The sequence below is a fragment of the Numida meleagris genome, chromosome 3 (genome assembly GCF_002078875.1).
Source record: "Numida meleagris isolate 19003 breed g44 Domestic line chromosome 3, NumMel1.0, whole genome shotgun sequence".
Taxonomy (NCBI): domain Eukaryota; kingdom Metazoa; phylum Chordata; class Aves; order Galliformes; family Numididae; genus Numida; species Numida meleagris.
The window spans coordinates 17,073,146-17,087,459 of NC_034411.1; the positions used below are offsets into that span (position 1 = coordinate 17,073,146).

The window sequence follows — 14,314 nt, forward strand, 5'->3', positions numbered from 1 at the left end:
TGAGGGGCCTGGGGGCGGCGGCGCGGTCGGGGCAGGGCGGGGAGCGGTCGGGAGCCCTCTCCCGCAGCGGAGGTGTGCCCGCATAGCCCCGGCGGGGCGGCCCAGCGCCTTTCTTTCTGCATTCTTTTTTTCTTTTTTTTTTTCTCCTTCCCCCCCCTTTCTCTGCCCCTTCCCTGCGCGTGTTGCATTGCAGCAGCTGGGCTGCTCCCTGTGAGATCGATACGGAGCGGGCGGCGGGGAGAGGGAATCCCCCCTCGGGGGATCCGCGGCGTAAACAGCGCCGGGCGGGGGCTGCACGCTCCCACACGGGACCCGGCTCCGTGCGCCCCATTCATTTGTCCCCGCGGCACCCCCCGCCCCGTTCCTCCTCCCGTTTCCATCGTCCCCTCGCTGGATCGGGGCGGCACCGGTGAGGAGCAGCCGGCGTGCAGCGCAGGCCCCGGCTCCAGCTGCCCTGCAGCCCCCAGGGGCTTCCACCCGTTTTGTGCTGCTGGGGCCGGGGGGCCCTCCGAGTGCGGAGAGGTCCGCAGGGTGAGGACGGGCCAGTGCCTCTGCTGCAGCTCTTCGTCCGTTCAAGTGAAATCCTAATTATGGTTCTGAACTTCAGGGTTCGTTTTTTTTTTCTTTTCCCCGTGTGCCTTCTGTGCAAACGATAGCTGTGCAGCTGGAAGCGGGGGGAAGTGGTTTGTCCCTGCTGTTGTGTTGGAAAATGCATTCCTGTATTTCCCTCTAGCTCTCTTTGTTAGCTGTAACCGTTTATGTGCTCTTTTCACCCTTGTTTCACGTTGTGCTGATTTATATTCACCCATCTGCATCACTTTGTAGAAGTGGGATGCCCCACAAGTACAAAGTTACAATTTGAGCTCACAGCTCAGCCCAGACCCTTCAAACAGGGGGCGTTCCTAACTTCCTTGGGCAGCCCTTAACGCACAGTCCCACCACGGCTGGCATAAACCTTTGGAGAGGCCCCATATAAATGCAGTTTCTTCGCTGGCGGAGTGTGGTTGGTGCGAAGCTGTCCCAGCACCGTGCTGCTGTGTCTGCCCTAGGACCTCTGCCAGCTCTGAGGCAGCACAAATATTTCTCTTAACCGGCATAGCAGGGAAGTGCCTAGGTTGAACCTGCCCTTAGGTTGCTTATTTAGATGTTTGAGTAGTTGACTTCAAGCAGTTAGTAAATGTCGACAAATGATCCTCTTGTGCCTGATCCTTTCTACCTGCTCCTGAGTGCAGAAGGTTAAGCTGGTGAGAGGGAAACAGAGTTGGGTGTTGAATGGGCGCGCTGAGCTGTCATTGGGTATTTTGGAAAAATCTGACTTCAAAGGCTTGATTGCAGGGCTTTTTTTAAAAAAGAAGCAAGCCGTACCAATTAAACTGCGCAACTTAAGAAAATGATGCGGTTAAAGCAGCATTTTTTCTCTATAGAGACACTATTAAATTGTCTTGGTTTTGTTTAATTGCTCCAACTCCAGTACAATGGCAGGCTTTCACTGTACGCTCTCCCTTTGGACTTGTTTAGACTAGGATTGACGCTGTATTTCTGAAACGTGTTCAAACCAATATCTGCACACCCTGCTACGCTTGGGCAATGTGTTTTAATGGGTATTTGCTGGTCAAGGTAAGTCCTGATGGGGAGGAGTGAGAAAGTGAATAGGAAAATCAGCCAGTGCTTCAGATACAGTTTCTATATTTGTAGGTGTTGCTGAAAATAGACTTTTACATGATGTTGATGGTTTCCTGAAAAAAATAAACTGTATTCTGCTGTTGCTGTTCTGTAGGTAAGTATGCAGTTGGTGCTGCAGTTAATACAAAAGAAATAAATATCAGAAGTAATCCTGAGGTGAGCTGCAGCCCTTCCCCTTCCTCCCCCCACCCCATAACCTTTGTTTCTGTTACGTTCTTCGGCACTTACATGTGCGAGGGCCTAATCTTCAGTCATCTCAAGCCTGAAATTATTTCATGTTCAAATCTTCTATCTTGTCTGGGCTGCTCAGGTGATCATTTACCAAAGAGCAAACTAGTTTTCCTTGTGTTAGATAACACTAAACATTGTTGCAGAGATCATCTTCGTAGTATAAATTAACCAACAATTCAGTAGGACGAAAACATCATCAGCACAAGTTGACCAGAGGAATTCCTGTGGTAGTCTGTTCTATATCTGAATTAAAATGAAATGCTCTTTGGGTAGTATCTGTTGGAGCTGTTGGTTGCTGATAAACTTTTAATATTAGCATTCCAGTTAAGAGATGAAGAACTTGGTATGAAGTTATTTGGTTTGGGACACAACTTGACTAGCAGCCCCGCCAGCTTTGGTTAAACAGGTGATTTTCATTAGCACTTGTTCCTCTTATTGTGTTGTAGTTAGCTGACTGAGTACTGCCCTAAATATGGTTTCCTGAATGCACTTATAATGGGTACCCAGGAATATGTATGTTTGGTGAGGTTTCAGATTTTTAGCCAGCTGGGTTGCGGAGATGGGGAAAAGGTAGTTAAAATATAAAGCAGAATTTTGTGCCCTGGTTCTAATAGTAGCATAACTTCCCATCATATTTATACAAGAAGCTCCTCTGTAAACAAGATGACATTGAAAGATGTGTTGAAATCTGTGTTATGGATGCTGATGAACAAAACGGTGTGGAATTGGGATTCTAGAGTGGAGGTTAACTGAATGCTTTTAAAAATGCTCTCGTTGTTTGGTATCTAGCTCATTTTGTATGCTAACTCCAATAAAAATAAATGAGCTTTCCAAGATGCTGACTTTTTTTAATCAAACTGTACAGCTTTCTCTTGGGGTTTCTACATCCATTTCTTTGTGTGGGAAAGAATTGTTTTTCATTAGTGTGCTAGTCAGAAAGCAGACTGCTTAATCTGGTTTCATTACCCAAGTTTCAGGAACTGGGAAGGAAACAGTATTTTTTTTTTGTTTAGAATTTTAAATTCGAGTATTTCCAGAGCTCAGTATATTCATTTGTGTTTACGATGGGCTATTATGCGTATTGTATGTGTGAATGTTCACTCTATATTTAGATAGGGCGAGCAGCTAAATTACTGCAGATTTTTTTTCTTTCTAGAAAATCGTGTCATATCCTCACTTGTGTTTTCAAAATAAAAAGTTAAATTTGTGGGCTTTCATATTAAAATTTCTCCTTGCATCAAGTAGCTTTTCCACTCAAGTATGTTGCTCTAGGATATAATTAATGTTATTTAAAAGTCAGCGTATTTAGTGCCTGGGTTAGTAAGCCTTCATTATACTTTAAGTGTTGTGCTGAGATGTCTGATACCGTACTCGGTGCTTTTGTACATCCTCAATATATGAGTGAGAGCATATGGCTGAAGTAGCAAAACACGCACCTCCATTAGAACTGGGAATTCTTGAAGAATCCCGTGTACGCTTTGTAGGGTTTCTAGAAAAGCGAGTATACAAGAACACAGTATTGGTAGCGACAGTAGTATGTTGTTCAGACTACTGCAGCAAATGCTGTTACTTTCATAAGGTAGAATACCAGCGTAGAAGAAGCCATCAATTTGAATGTTAACATACACATCACAATGTGGGGTCATACTTTGGAATTTTGCCTTTATTTTCGTTTTGGTGCTTGCACAAATAGCATACTTGAAGTAGAAAGCTTAATTAAGAAATATTTGACAAAATGTTGGAAGTGCAAGCAGGCGGTTAATCTAGGCTGGGTACGCATAGCTGCAGCCAACACAGGTCCTAAAATTGCTCGTGTCTCAAGAGCAGAATTGGAGGTGTAGGCAATTGGCTTCAGGTGGGTACAAGAATTCAGGTTTCTTTCCTTGTTCTTAAGTGAACTACCAGATGGAGTGAGTCATCTGTCTGATAGAAGTGCAGACGTTAGCTAGCAGTTTATTGGTGACAATAGAAAGTAATTTTTGGACTGGTTGTTTCTGCCCACCTGATACGGGATCTGACAGCTGTTTTGCCCTCAAGGGCTATGGATCAAGTTCAGTGAATTACTTTGATAGTAAAAGTGTAAGTCTTTAAAAGATTACCGTGTGAATGGAGGATGCATGAATCAGAATACAGGTTTTTTTTTTCCTTCAAGAAGGCTATTTATGACCATCTTGCCAATTATGTTGTCAGCCTGTGAAAATTAGGAATGGTCTTGGCGGTATGTAGAACTCAGGAGCGCACTCTGGAAGGGAATAGACACAAGTCTTGTCTTGACTCTGATTCAGGGCTTCATCTTGGTTCTTAGTGGAGAGCACAGATGCCTTTCTTCTACACTTCCGTACAGAGAATTATTATTGTGTCAGCACCTGTTTCAGTGAACGCCTTCCTAACATGCTTATGCCCTAAGTGACGTATCTCTGCACTGAGTTAGCATATGATTGGAAATACTTAGTAACGAGGAGTGCTTCTTGCCATGCCAGCGCAGTTCATGCAGAACTCTTGTAGAAGCAGGTTATTGAACCGCTGGATAGAGTCATTTGCTTTCATTATTAGAGAGCAAATGCATTTTCTGAAACAGGTACTATTCTCCTCTTTACTGTGACCTTTCTTCAGGAATTGCTCTTGACAGTTCGTGCCTGCTTCCGCTCAGCGGGGTAGAAATACGTGTGCCAGCTCCCTGAGCAGCCAGACACGCTTAGGTTTTAAGAGTGCTTTAGTGCTGAGAGAACGCAAAAGACACGATCCTTTTTATGTTGGATTGAAGGAAAAAAGGTTTTTTTCATAGTAGCTAAAAGTAAGCAGAGACACAAGTCGTGCAAGCCTTGTTGTGAGCAGCCTTGATATATTTAAGTAATTTTTGCTGATGCCTACCTCACTTAAGCACTTGCCCCTCCCTTTCCCTGCCGGTCCTTGTGAATTGTACAGCGCTGTTGTGTTCTTGAGCTGTTGGCATCTCCTGTGGGACTAACAGGGGAGCACAGCTGTGATTCTGTTTGGCAGCAGCGTAGAGCTGCAGGATGGGAGCCGGTGCTAGGTCCCCGGTGTCTCTCCTTGCCTTTGTTTCCCGTGTGTTCTCACAAATCTGGAAAATAACTAGTTTTGTGTATAGCTCTTTTTGTTCAATAGCATACAGAATCTTTTTTCCCCTCTTAGAGATGGCTGCAACACCTTATTTTAACTGTCACATTTTCTAACTTAAAGAATAAAAACGTATATCTAAGTAACAGACTCAGTTTTACCTTGTTTTAAAACGCTTCATGCCAATGCATGCTGTAGATGAAAATGTTCAGTTTTATTTCAGATATTTCTAATTAATCATTCTGTTAATTGGTAACCCCCCTGACCAATTTCGGTCATTACAAGCTTTCCTTTCCTATAGCTGTTTCTCAATGAATGAATACAGAGTTCCTGCAGAGAAGTGAAAATCCTGCATGTTACCTTCTGGCAGCGCTCTGCACCCGCTGCTCTGAGTCCTACCATTCTCTGGACACTGACGGGCAGCTCATGGAACTGCCCCTTGTGAGAAGATGTAATGTTTCTCTGAGTTTACTGCCCAAACGCTAGTGCCAGTGTGGTAGAGAAAACATTCAGAGTGCAGTTAGATTGCTTGTCAGTTTGCTTTGGATGGGGTTTTCCAGTGGAACTGCTAATTTTAAGTACGTCTTGGGAATCAGTGCGTAAGTAGTGCAAGGCGCTGAAGAAAGGTTCTGTTGTTGCCCTCTGTGAGTAATCTTTAGGCAGCATTAACTTTATGGAAACAAACAAACAAAATAACCCAACAACAGCAACAGACCAACTCCACGGTCAGTGCTCAGGCCAAAAAAATCTACTCTTAATGTCATGTATTGAAAATTCTCCAGGCAAAGCTTGCTTACTGTTGCAGTCCAGTCCCAAACTAGGATGCTTCTCAGCTAAGTTGGTGGATTGGTGCTGTGACTTTCGTTTTCTTGCTTTGTTTATTCATGTTTTTGTTTTTCAAATGGTGGTAGAGAAAGGTGCTGATACCCAGTGAAGTATGGGGGAGGGAAGTGGAAACTGATTGCCCTCTGGAGCGTGATACAAAAATGTTATTTTGCTGGACTGATGTACTGCCAGAAATAACTCAACTTCTAGTTTGCAGCACAAACAAGATTGGAGGGATTTTGTTTCAAAAGTTCTCTCATTATTCTGTTGTTCACAAATAGGAACCTCTTTTCAGTTTCTGGAATCAGGTTGCAAAGTGCTCTATACTTACTGCAAATTACATAAAGAACGTGAGCTTTGGTGGCTCTGTGTTCTCAGTGTAGTAGCCACCTACTTTTTAAAAGTAATAGTTTTAAAACTTTGAATTTAACAGAATAATAAAATTACAAGAGTAATCATTATCGCTAAAGCCTTTCTTGTACCTTAATTACAGTTTTGTAGTGGCTAAAAAAGTGTTTTCTTCCTAAAAATCAATTTCTGTCTGTGTGTTCTTGAAGCAGGATCCTGAAGTATAGTTTAACACTTAGATTTCTTTAGGCCACGTACTACTGTCATCCCTCGCTTCATTGCAGGTTACTGTACACTTACAACAGGTCTGTAACAAATGCTTTGAAGGTCATGTGGGTACAGGAGTGTTTTATTGTGGTCTCATCACACTTGAGCTACTGGTAAATGTTTTTTTTATTTCTGTTCTGTAGACCAGTGTGGCTTTGTATATGGTTCTGTCTGCAGTACTGTGTATTTTGTGGAGACTTCCATTCGGGTTTCATGGTTCTTATTGTATAGCATCAAAAACGCAAATACTACCTGGGAAGGTGATTAAGATTCTCTTGTATTTTGTCCATTTACACCTAAAGTTTCAATACTGCTTATTAGTGGTATTTTTTACTGGCATCGATAAAAGAGGTGCTTGGTATTTTTTAGGTTGCATTCAAATTTTGGGTGACTCTTTGTAAATCCAACTTAGTGTATGCTTGGAATCAGTTAGAGCCTTTAACCTGGTACTGTTGCTTCTTTAAATTGCTTGCCCTTGGAATGGCTATTTTGAAAGAACAGGCCTTTTTAAGGTACCAAGCTTCCAACTCTAGACTAGAAAGGATTTCTGTTCCAGCTACTGGTGATGTTCATGTCAGTGATGCTTTATGATGAAGACTTGTTCTGAAAACTTTTTTTTGTGGTGTATTTTCTTATTCTATAAAAGCTTCTCCCATTTTTACTTTCTCTTAAAAGCTAAGTCTTTTATACACAGTGCATGGTGACGTGTACATATTTTGTTTTCTCTTCTGTGTTGAACTCCTGACGTATCTGCAGGAAAGTATACAATCCTTTGGCAAACTAGAGTCCGTTAAACAATGCTGACTATTCTGTAAAAAAAATACTCAGCTGAAGTTAGTAGAACAGTTTTTTTTCTTTTAAACTTCCTGAACTTGAACTTAAAATGGAACACTGTGAAACTTTACTAGAAAACTTACTGAATGCATTTGCAAAGCATTTTTTTTTTTATTTAGAAAACTGCAGTTGGCTACTGTGGATTAAGTAAAAATGAGTTTTACCATTTCAGAATAGACTCTGTTATCCATTGCCTGTAATAAATGGTTTGGCTGGACTTACAGAAGAGTGGAAACTAGTTATGGCAGAGATAATAAATGGGAGTAGTGAATGACTGCACCGATAGGAAAGTGATCACTGCTGACCCCTGCAGCTTTTGCATGTCTAAGTCCAATCAGTAAATGCACTTAGACTGGAGCATGTTTAGTTTGGTTGTGGTTGTCTACTTCTCAAGTAAAAAATACTGATCTGTTGTTGAAAATTAAGTTTAGAGGTACTTTTCCCACAGAATATTCCTGCTTTGATAGAAAACTTGAAATAATAGTTGAAACTTAATACTGTATTATTATATCACATTTTCATTTAGCATTTTTAGTGTTGCACACCGATGAATTTAGTCAAATCATTGATGTGAGCTGAACGTGAGAATGGCACGGGAAGCAGATGATACTTTGCATTTCCATTCAGTGTGTGTGTAAGAAATGTGTTTTAAAGACAGACCTGCCTTACTGTTCGGATACAAACCGTTTGATCTGAAACAAAGAAGGAATGAATGCAGTAGGTGCTGTGTATGGCAGTCACTGCTCTTCTCTTGGTTGCAGCCTGTTTGAGGGACTGCTGAGGACATGAAAAGCTGGTCCAGTTCTCTGCTCTTTTGGCCAGTGGAAGGCCGAGGAAGTACATTAGGAGGTTAACCTTGAAAAGACAGCTGGGAATCTATGTCTAAGCAGGAGTAGAAGGAAGAACAGATGAATAAATAGAGCACGTGTAAGTTATTGATAACAAAATAAAGCAGAAGTTGAATCCAGCTCTTCACCTGCTTCTTCAGTGTTACATATTTTGGAGAATAATTGAGAATGAGGTCTTAGGGCACCCATAGTGACCTTGTTAGATTTTTAGCTACTGGCTGGAAATGCAGTAGTGGGTTTTAGATGAAAATTTTGATGTTCTGGTGTAAGATTTAGGAAGAAGAACAATAGTAGTACATAAAAAAAAAAAAGTGTATTACATTTAGCAATTTAAAGATCCTGTGGCATAGTGTGAGGGATTGTGGCAGTGCCATTGCTTGTTCTGGTTTCCATGGTGCAGCGTGGTGAATCTAGGAGTAGCCTTTAGTTTAGTGACCAACTCAGTTAACTGCTTCCTATATGAATGACTCCCAGAGTTGTTACTGCTGGACTTTACTTTTGACTGTACAACTATGCCATAAGTTGAGGAAGTTTCTACTGTTGTGTTCTGGTATTTCACTGCATGTTTTGCCAATATCTTAGACTAGTCCTTTTACAGGGTTTGGAAGAAAAGCATGTCTTGGCCTTCTTGGCTCTAAAGGCAGCTTTTAAAATGCTGAATACTCCTGTACGTTTTGTACTTGCTCTACAATTCTTCAGTGGTAGAACAGTTCTGCTGCTGCCGCTGTTTCCAGCAATAGATCATCCACAAAAGGATGGCAGTGAGATAAACACAAAGGTTGCTTTGCAGGTTGAGTACTGTTGCTGTAGCTGTGTTGCTCTGAGTATATAAACAAGACAAAAGGTTTTATAAGGAGAGGCAGTATCTTTTATTAGATTAACTGCCACATTGATGGGCATTGGGACACAGATGTTCAAGCGCTCAGTTCTTGGGAAAATTGCTCAGTTCTCTGGAGACACCAAGTAGAGATCTTGTACTGTAGGGGTTGTCGCAGGAATGTTGCAAATACAGGTAGTTACTGTTGTGGTCTTTTTTTTTTAAATTGGTAGCTCATAATTTTGATGTAAGACCTAATAATATTTAGTAGAGTTCTTAGCTAAAAAATGTAAAAAGCAAGTAAGCATCTGTAGGGCCCTATTTAAATTGTCATTTCTTTTTCCTATTTCTCCGCTAACGTAGTGTCTGGAAAAAGGAAATGGAGATGGCGTTGCAGAGTAAAATGTCAAAGTGTGAAAATGTGTCACATAGGGCTGCTCCCGTGTAAAGGTGTATTTTCCTGTGAAGCATCTGACTGCTGGAAATCCCTGGAAGAGATGCTCTGCTCAGCATGCCCTGTTTGAGGAGCCCGTCTGAGTTATTTCTGTGGAGAGGTGGCCACCAGTATGACTGCATATAGCTAAATCTGTAAGTTGCAGGTAAAAAGTGGATTGCGTTGTGAGGATTGGATCTTAGGACTTACCTCATGGTTAATAATAATTAATGGTAGGATTTTATTTTTGCCCTGTTGATGGTATTGTTTGAGAGATCCTTAGCTGTTATGTATGTAGGATGGGGAGGATGTATAAGCTTGCTTGTTAATGGTATGTTTCATGCTATCTAGGCCTGGAGGCCTTATTTCTCCTGAACTTCTAGGTAAATTGCACTTACTTCATCAGTGATGTTAGGATGAAGATTGTGCTGTTAGTGTAACTTCTAGGAATCCTTTCAGTCTGGATGATTTATTTATATCCTGTCAGCATCCATATACATTAAACCTTCCGTTTTTCCTTCAGTGTTGAGCTGAGCTCCACAGATGTCTGCAGTTTGGTTTGTAACTCAGGGGAACACCATGGCCTTTCCTGGGAATGGGGAAGGTTTTAAAAAAACAAAACACGACCACCAACACCAAAAATACCAGAGCAAATTGATTTTCCGTATTTTTATATTCCTCAGGAGGTATCTATTTCACAACCAGATCAGTGATTGCAATTTTCCCACTTTTGGGGGAGGGGGAAGAGGTCTTATGCAATCCACATCATCCAAAACTTGAAAGAGGAGCACGGTTTAGAGATGTCCCCACAGTTCTGCTTCAAAATTCGTAGCAGACCTTAAGAAGGCCTTTAGACTAAGTTTTTCTTCTTTCTTAAAGCCAATCCCACAAGAAACAAAAACCCCACAAGCAAAATGAAGCAAAACTATCAGGAAATAAAGCCATAGGCTTTTCTTCTAGAACTTGAGAGCTTTTATTTAGTCGGGCAAAAATCTGATGTAAAATGCTGAAAGCATTCCACGCTGGGGAACAAAAGATTTCATGCAACTGAAGAACTTTTGCATGGACATGACTATAGAATTAAAATATTGCTTTGCCTCCCACACTGTATTTTCTCTCAGCAGTACCGTATATTGCAAGCGTTTGATTACACAGAGCTGTTTTGATGTAAAGGAGACCCGGTATTGAGCCTTGTCTCCTTGGTTAGGTTGGTGGCAAGGGCTGTCTTTATGCTGTGGATGTTCTGTTTCTCAGAATGACTGGGGTTAATTGTAGCTTGGCAAGTAAAAAAAAAGTTCCATATTGTTTTTCTGCAGTGGATTCCTGTTGCTATGCAACAAACAGAATGTCACTTAGTGCAGGATATATTAAATTTGTATTCCCTGCACATATCTCCGAACGCTCATTTTATACTTCAACAGGAGGGTATGTTTCTGACTTCCTGTAGGACTGTAGTATGAAGCATATATTTGAGCTTCTATTCTGGTGCTTGCTGTAACTGTGGATACGTCAGCGTGCTTGCATAGCCTGCCTTTGTTTTTAGATGCATGGGGCACCTGTGCAGCGCAGTCAGACAAAAAGGGTGATGGTTATGTTCCCGGGGGTGGGATGATATTGCCAAGCAACATGCTAAGACTTCAAAAGGGAGAAATTTATGCTGTGGAAAAACCTCAGGCTATGAATTCTAAAAACCTTTAAACGTGATACAGAGAAAGTTAATGCAGGTGGCACTACATGACTCTTCATTAAAAATTAACTGGGTTTTTTTCTTAGAATTAACTCTGATGTTTGAGTATGTTGACACCTCCCTTCCCTGCTGCGTCCGTGTTCCCCCCTCCCCATTTCATCCACAGCACTGAGGCCAGCCAGTCCCAGCATCCGGCCTCTTTGCATTCACTATAGATGGATTCTGGAATAAATGTTTAAGATGTGCTTGGGAAAATTATGTTCTGTGGCTGTGAAAGCAGTAATTAAGTAATGGACAAATGACAACAACTGGTAAGACGCTGTTTTGTAATGAAGTTAGACTTTCATAGTGGAAAAGAAGTCAGAAATAATATGTGGGAACTAGAAGGATGTTAATTTTCCCTGTGCTTCAGAGGATGACGTGCAATATAAATGACAGAAATACAGTATTTGAAAGCCGCAAAATTTTTAATACTGTGATTTTAGGAATAAAACTGCGTTGTCTAATGTGATAAGACATTTATCCTGCACAGTAATGAGTCTTACTTTTAAGCAGTTCCGTGAATTTTGTTGTATATCTTGAAAGCCAGCTTATAAAATCTGAGCTGAAATTAAGTTAGGTATTAAAATAAGCTGGTCAAATTCTGTCCTTTCTGCTCTTAGAATTGAAATATGCCGTTACCTAACATCTCTTTAAACTGTCAGAGTGAAGCAGGTTTGTCAGTGCCTGTTTTTAAATGCTTTTATTGTAAACTTATGTGGCTTCTTGATAAGTGCAGGAGTCAAAATGAAGTTAGGAAAGATAAGAAATACATTGCAGTGCTGTTCTCTGCCTTGTTTTGCCAAGGAGATGCCTCTAATGGAGCAAGCTACCTCTAATAATACAATTTTCTTCCTTGTAGACTACTGCTTAATTCGGGGCTTGGTGCTTGAGCATTGCATGCATGTTCCCAGGCCAAACCATTTCTTAGTGTACACAAAAGAGAACATGATGCAACCTAAAACGCTCTCATGGCAATCTGTATTTGGTGAGGTTAAGATGGAGCTCTTTCGTAGAGAAATGGTAAAACATGAGGGGAGATGCTTCGTTTTCTTTCTTTTTTACTTTTGTTGGCCTTGTTCAGGAAGGTCAACTCTTGCTTCTGTTCCAGAACTATTTGACACAAGTTGGATTACTACCTGTGGTTTTTAACATCATAATGGCTTTTTTTAGTGGTGTCATTTGGCATGAGAAACTGTAGGAACTTGTGAAAACTGCCTCTTCTTCTTGAGGATGCAATGTGTGTTTGCGTGTGGGGGAAGTAGTTTAGTTGTGATCTACTTGATCTGTAACTTTAATGAAATTACCTCATCTTAACGTGTAGGATGGAGAAGGTCTTGAGTACGCGCAGGAGATTGGGAAATGTGAGTTGCAAGGTAGGCTATTTAGGTAACTCTTAGAGGAACTCCAAGTTGAAAATTGGTCATCTAAAACTCCTGGGTGTCTGATAAACAGCACTTAAAGTTCAGTGGATTCATATTTTAAAACATTCATTTTTATCTTGAGGTGTCTGAAGTACCCCTCTAGTAATTTGACCCTGAATTTGCCTGTAATATTGTTGGAATGGTCTTTCGATTCCTGTCATTGTTTTGCCCACCCCTCTCCTGTTCCTCTAAGTCTGGTTAACAGCTGTGATTTTGCTGACCCAAGGACTAAAGAAAAATTCCACAGGAGTTTTCCAAGGGTAACTTTGGGAAAGGGAGACAAACAATTGAGAGCAAAAATTAACAAGTAGAAACAAATGTTGTTTAAAATCATTTTTTTCCTTTTGTTCCCTCTAATGTTTTTTCCTTTGTTTTCTACATTAAGAGGTTTATAGTATTGTGCCTTGTTGTATAATGGAGTAGCAATCCAGGAGGAACAAAAAGATGTAGCAGTAAGACAACTCAGCCATTTATTTGTGCATTAATGGTTGCCAGATGAAAACAGTGTATGGGTGGCACATTCTATTTTGATATTTTCTTGCAGCTCAGGTGCTGTGCTGCTGTAAATAGGGCTCTTACAAAACAGCTTTCGTATCTATCTTCTCTCTGGAAAGTGAAATTGCAGTGAGACAAATCCTGGAGACTTGATGCAAGTAGCCTGAAGTTCTGTTCAGCTGTTGAAAAGAAGATAGTTTCTTTACATATTTGTGACCTGTCTTGTTAGCCTGCCAGCTTGTGTTCATTAATACCTGTATGCATATACGAAATTGTGTAAAAACAGTGCTGAAGTGCATGGATGTTCCCCCCCCACCACAGGGACTGGATTCTTGCTTGCAGAGAGGAAGAAAAAGGCTGTGGTTTGAAGGCTGCTTTTTTTTGCCTTTTTTTTTTTAAGGTTGTCTTTTTATGTTGCAGAGGTTGGAAAGTCTGTAATGAAAGGGGACTGCTGGAAGAGAGGATGATTTCATGGTCTCTGCGCAGTGTTTTCTGGAAGAACCGACTGCTGCTTCTGCATTAAAGAGATTCTGTCCTTTGGTGTTGGTTGAGTTGTTCGGAGTTGTCAGGATGCTCATTAGTTCTGTCCTGACTTCTTTTCTTATCGACGAACTTGAGGCTGTGGGGCCTGATCTTTCAAAATGTTAAATAATTTAGCATATTCCTTAGTCCTTCAAAGCACAGAAAACGTGGTATAGCACAGAAAGCGTTATACCGCTGCTGAAGGGAAAGAGCCCAAGATCATCCTCTGTTGACGGAGATCAGAAGATTTGGTGCACCAGTTATCGTCCTTCGATTTCAGTGCAGGAAACAACTTTCTATCTCAAGCTTTGGTAGCATTTTTTAACTACCTGGGTTCAAGTTTGAACTTCTCAAATGCAATATTTGACACTGCGTGTGAACCACAAATTTTAAATTTGGTATTCAGAACGAGGTTTGACTAATGTGACACATTGAAACAGTAAAGAGAAGAAGAATCGTAGCTGTTCACTCACTCGTCAGTCCATTTCTCCTTAGTGAGAGGTAGTCTGTGAAAAGAGGTGGGAAGGGCGAGAGGAGTAAGTATATAACTAAGACTGCATGTGATTTTACAGCTGTAAATCGCTCTTTCCTCTTACATCTAAGCAACCAGAATTTCTAGTAGTTCTTGTTTCTTGTACTGCTTAAACTTTGGAAGTGACTTCTCAAAAAAACTATATTAGTGTGATTTCTCAGGCTCTTGAAAAATAGGGGTAATAAGCCAAATACAGTGTGCAGGTTGCCAAGAGCTTTGGAATGGCTTAAAATACACCCCTGTGTGCTTCC

The 14,314-nt window shown here is 41.1% G+C and overlaps 1 protein-coding gene across 5 annotated transcripts in view; it reads left to right on the forward strand.

Annotated features, from left to right (window-relative positions):
* Positions 1-14,314, forward strand: part of ENAH (ENAH, actin regulator) — a 93,009-nt gene that overhangs the window by 1,916 nt on the left and 76,779 nt on the right. For 4 of the 5 annotated variants that reach the window (XM_021390253.1, XM_021390254.1, XM_021390256.1 and 1 more), the window contains exon 1: positions 10,695-10,789. The exons of the other annotated variant lie outside the window; for it this stretch is intronic. In XM_021390253.1, coding sequence (XP_021245928.1) covers positions 10,710-10,789 — 80 coding nt within the window. In that variant the 5' untranslated portion in view covers positions 10,695-10,709. Of the gene's footprint in view, positions 1-10,694; positions 10,790-14,314 lie in introns of those variants that run through there. 5 annotated transcript variants of the gene reach the window in all.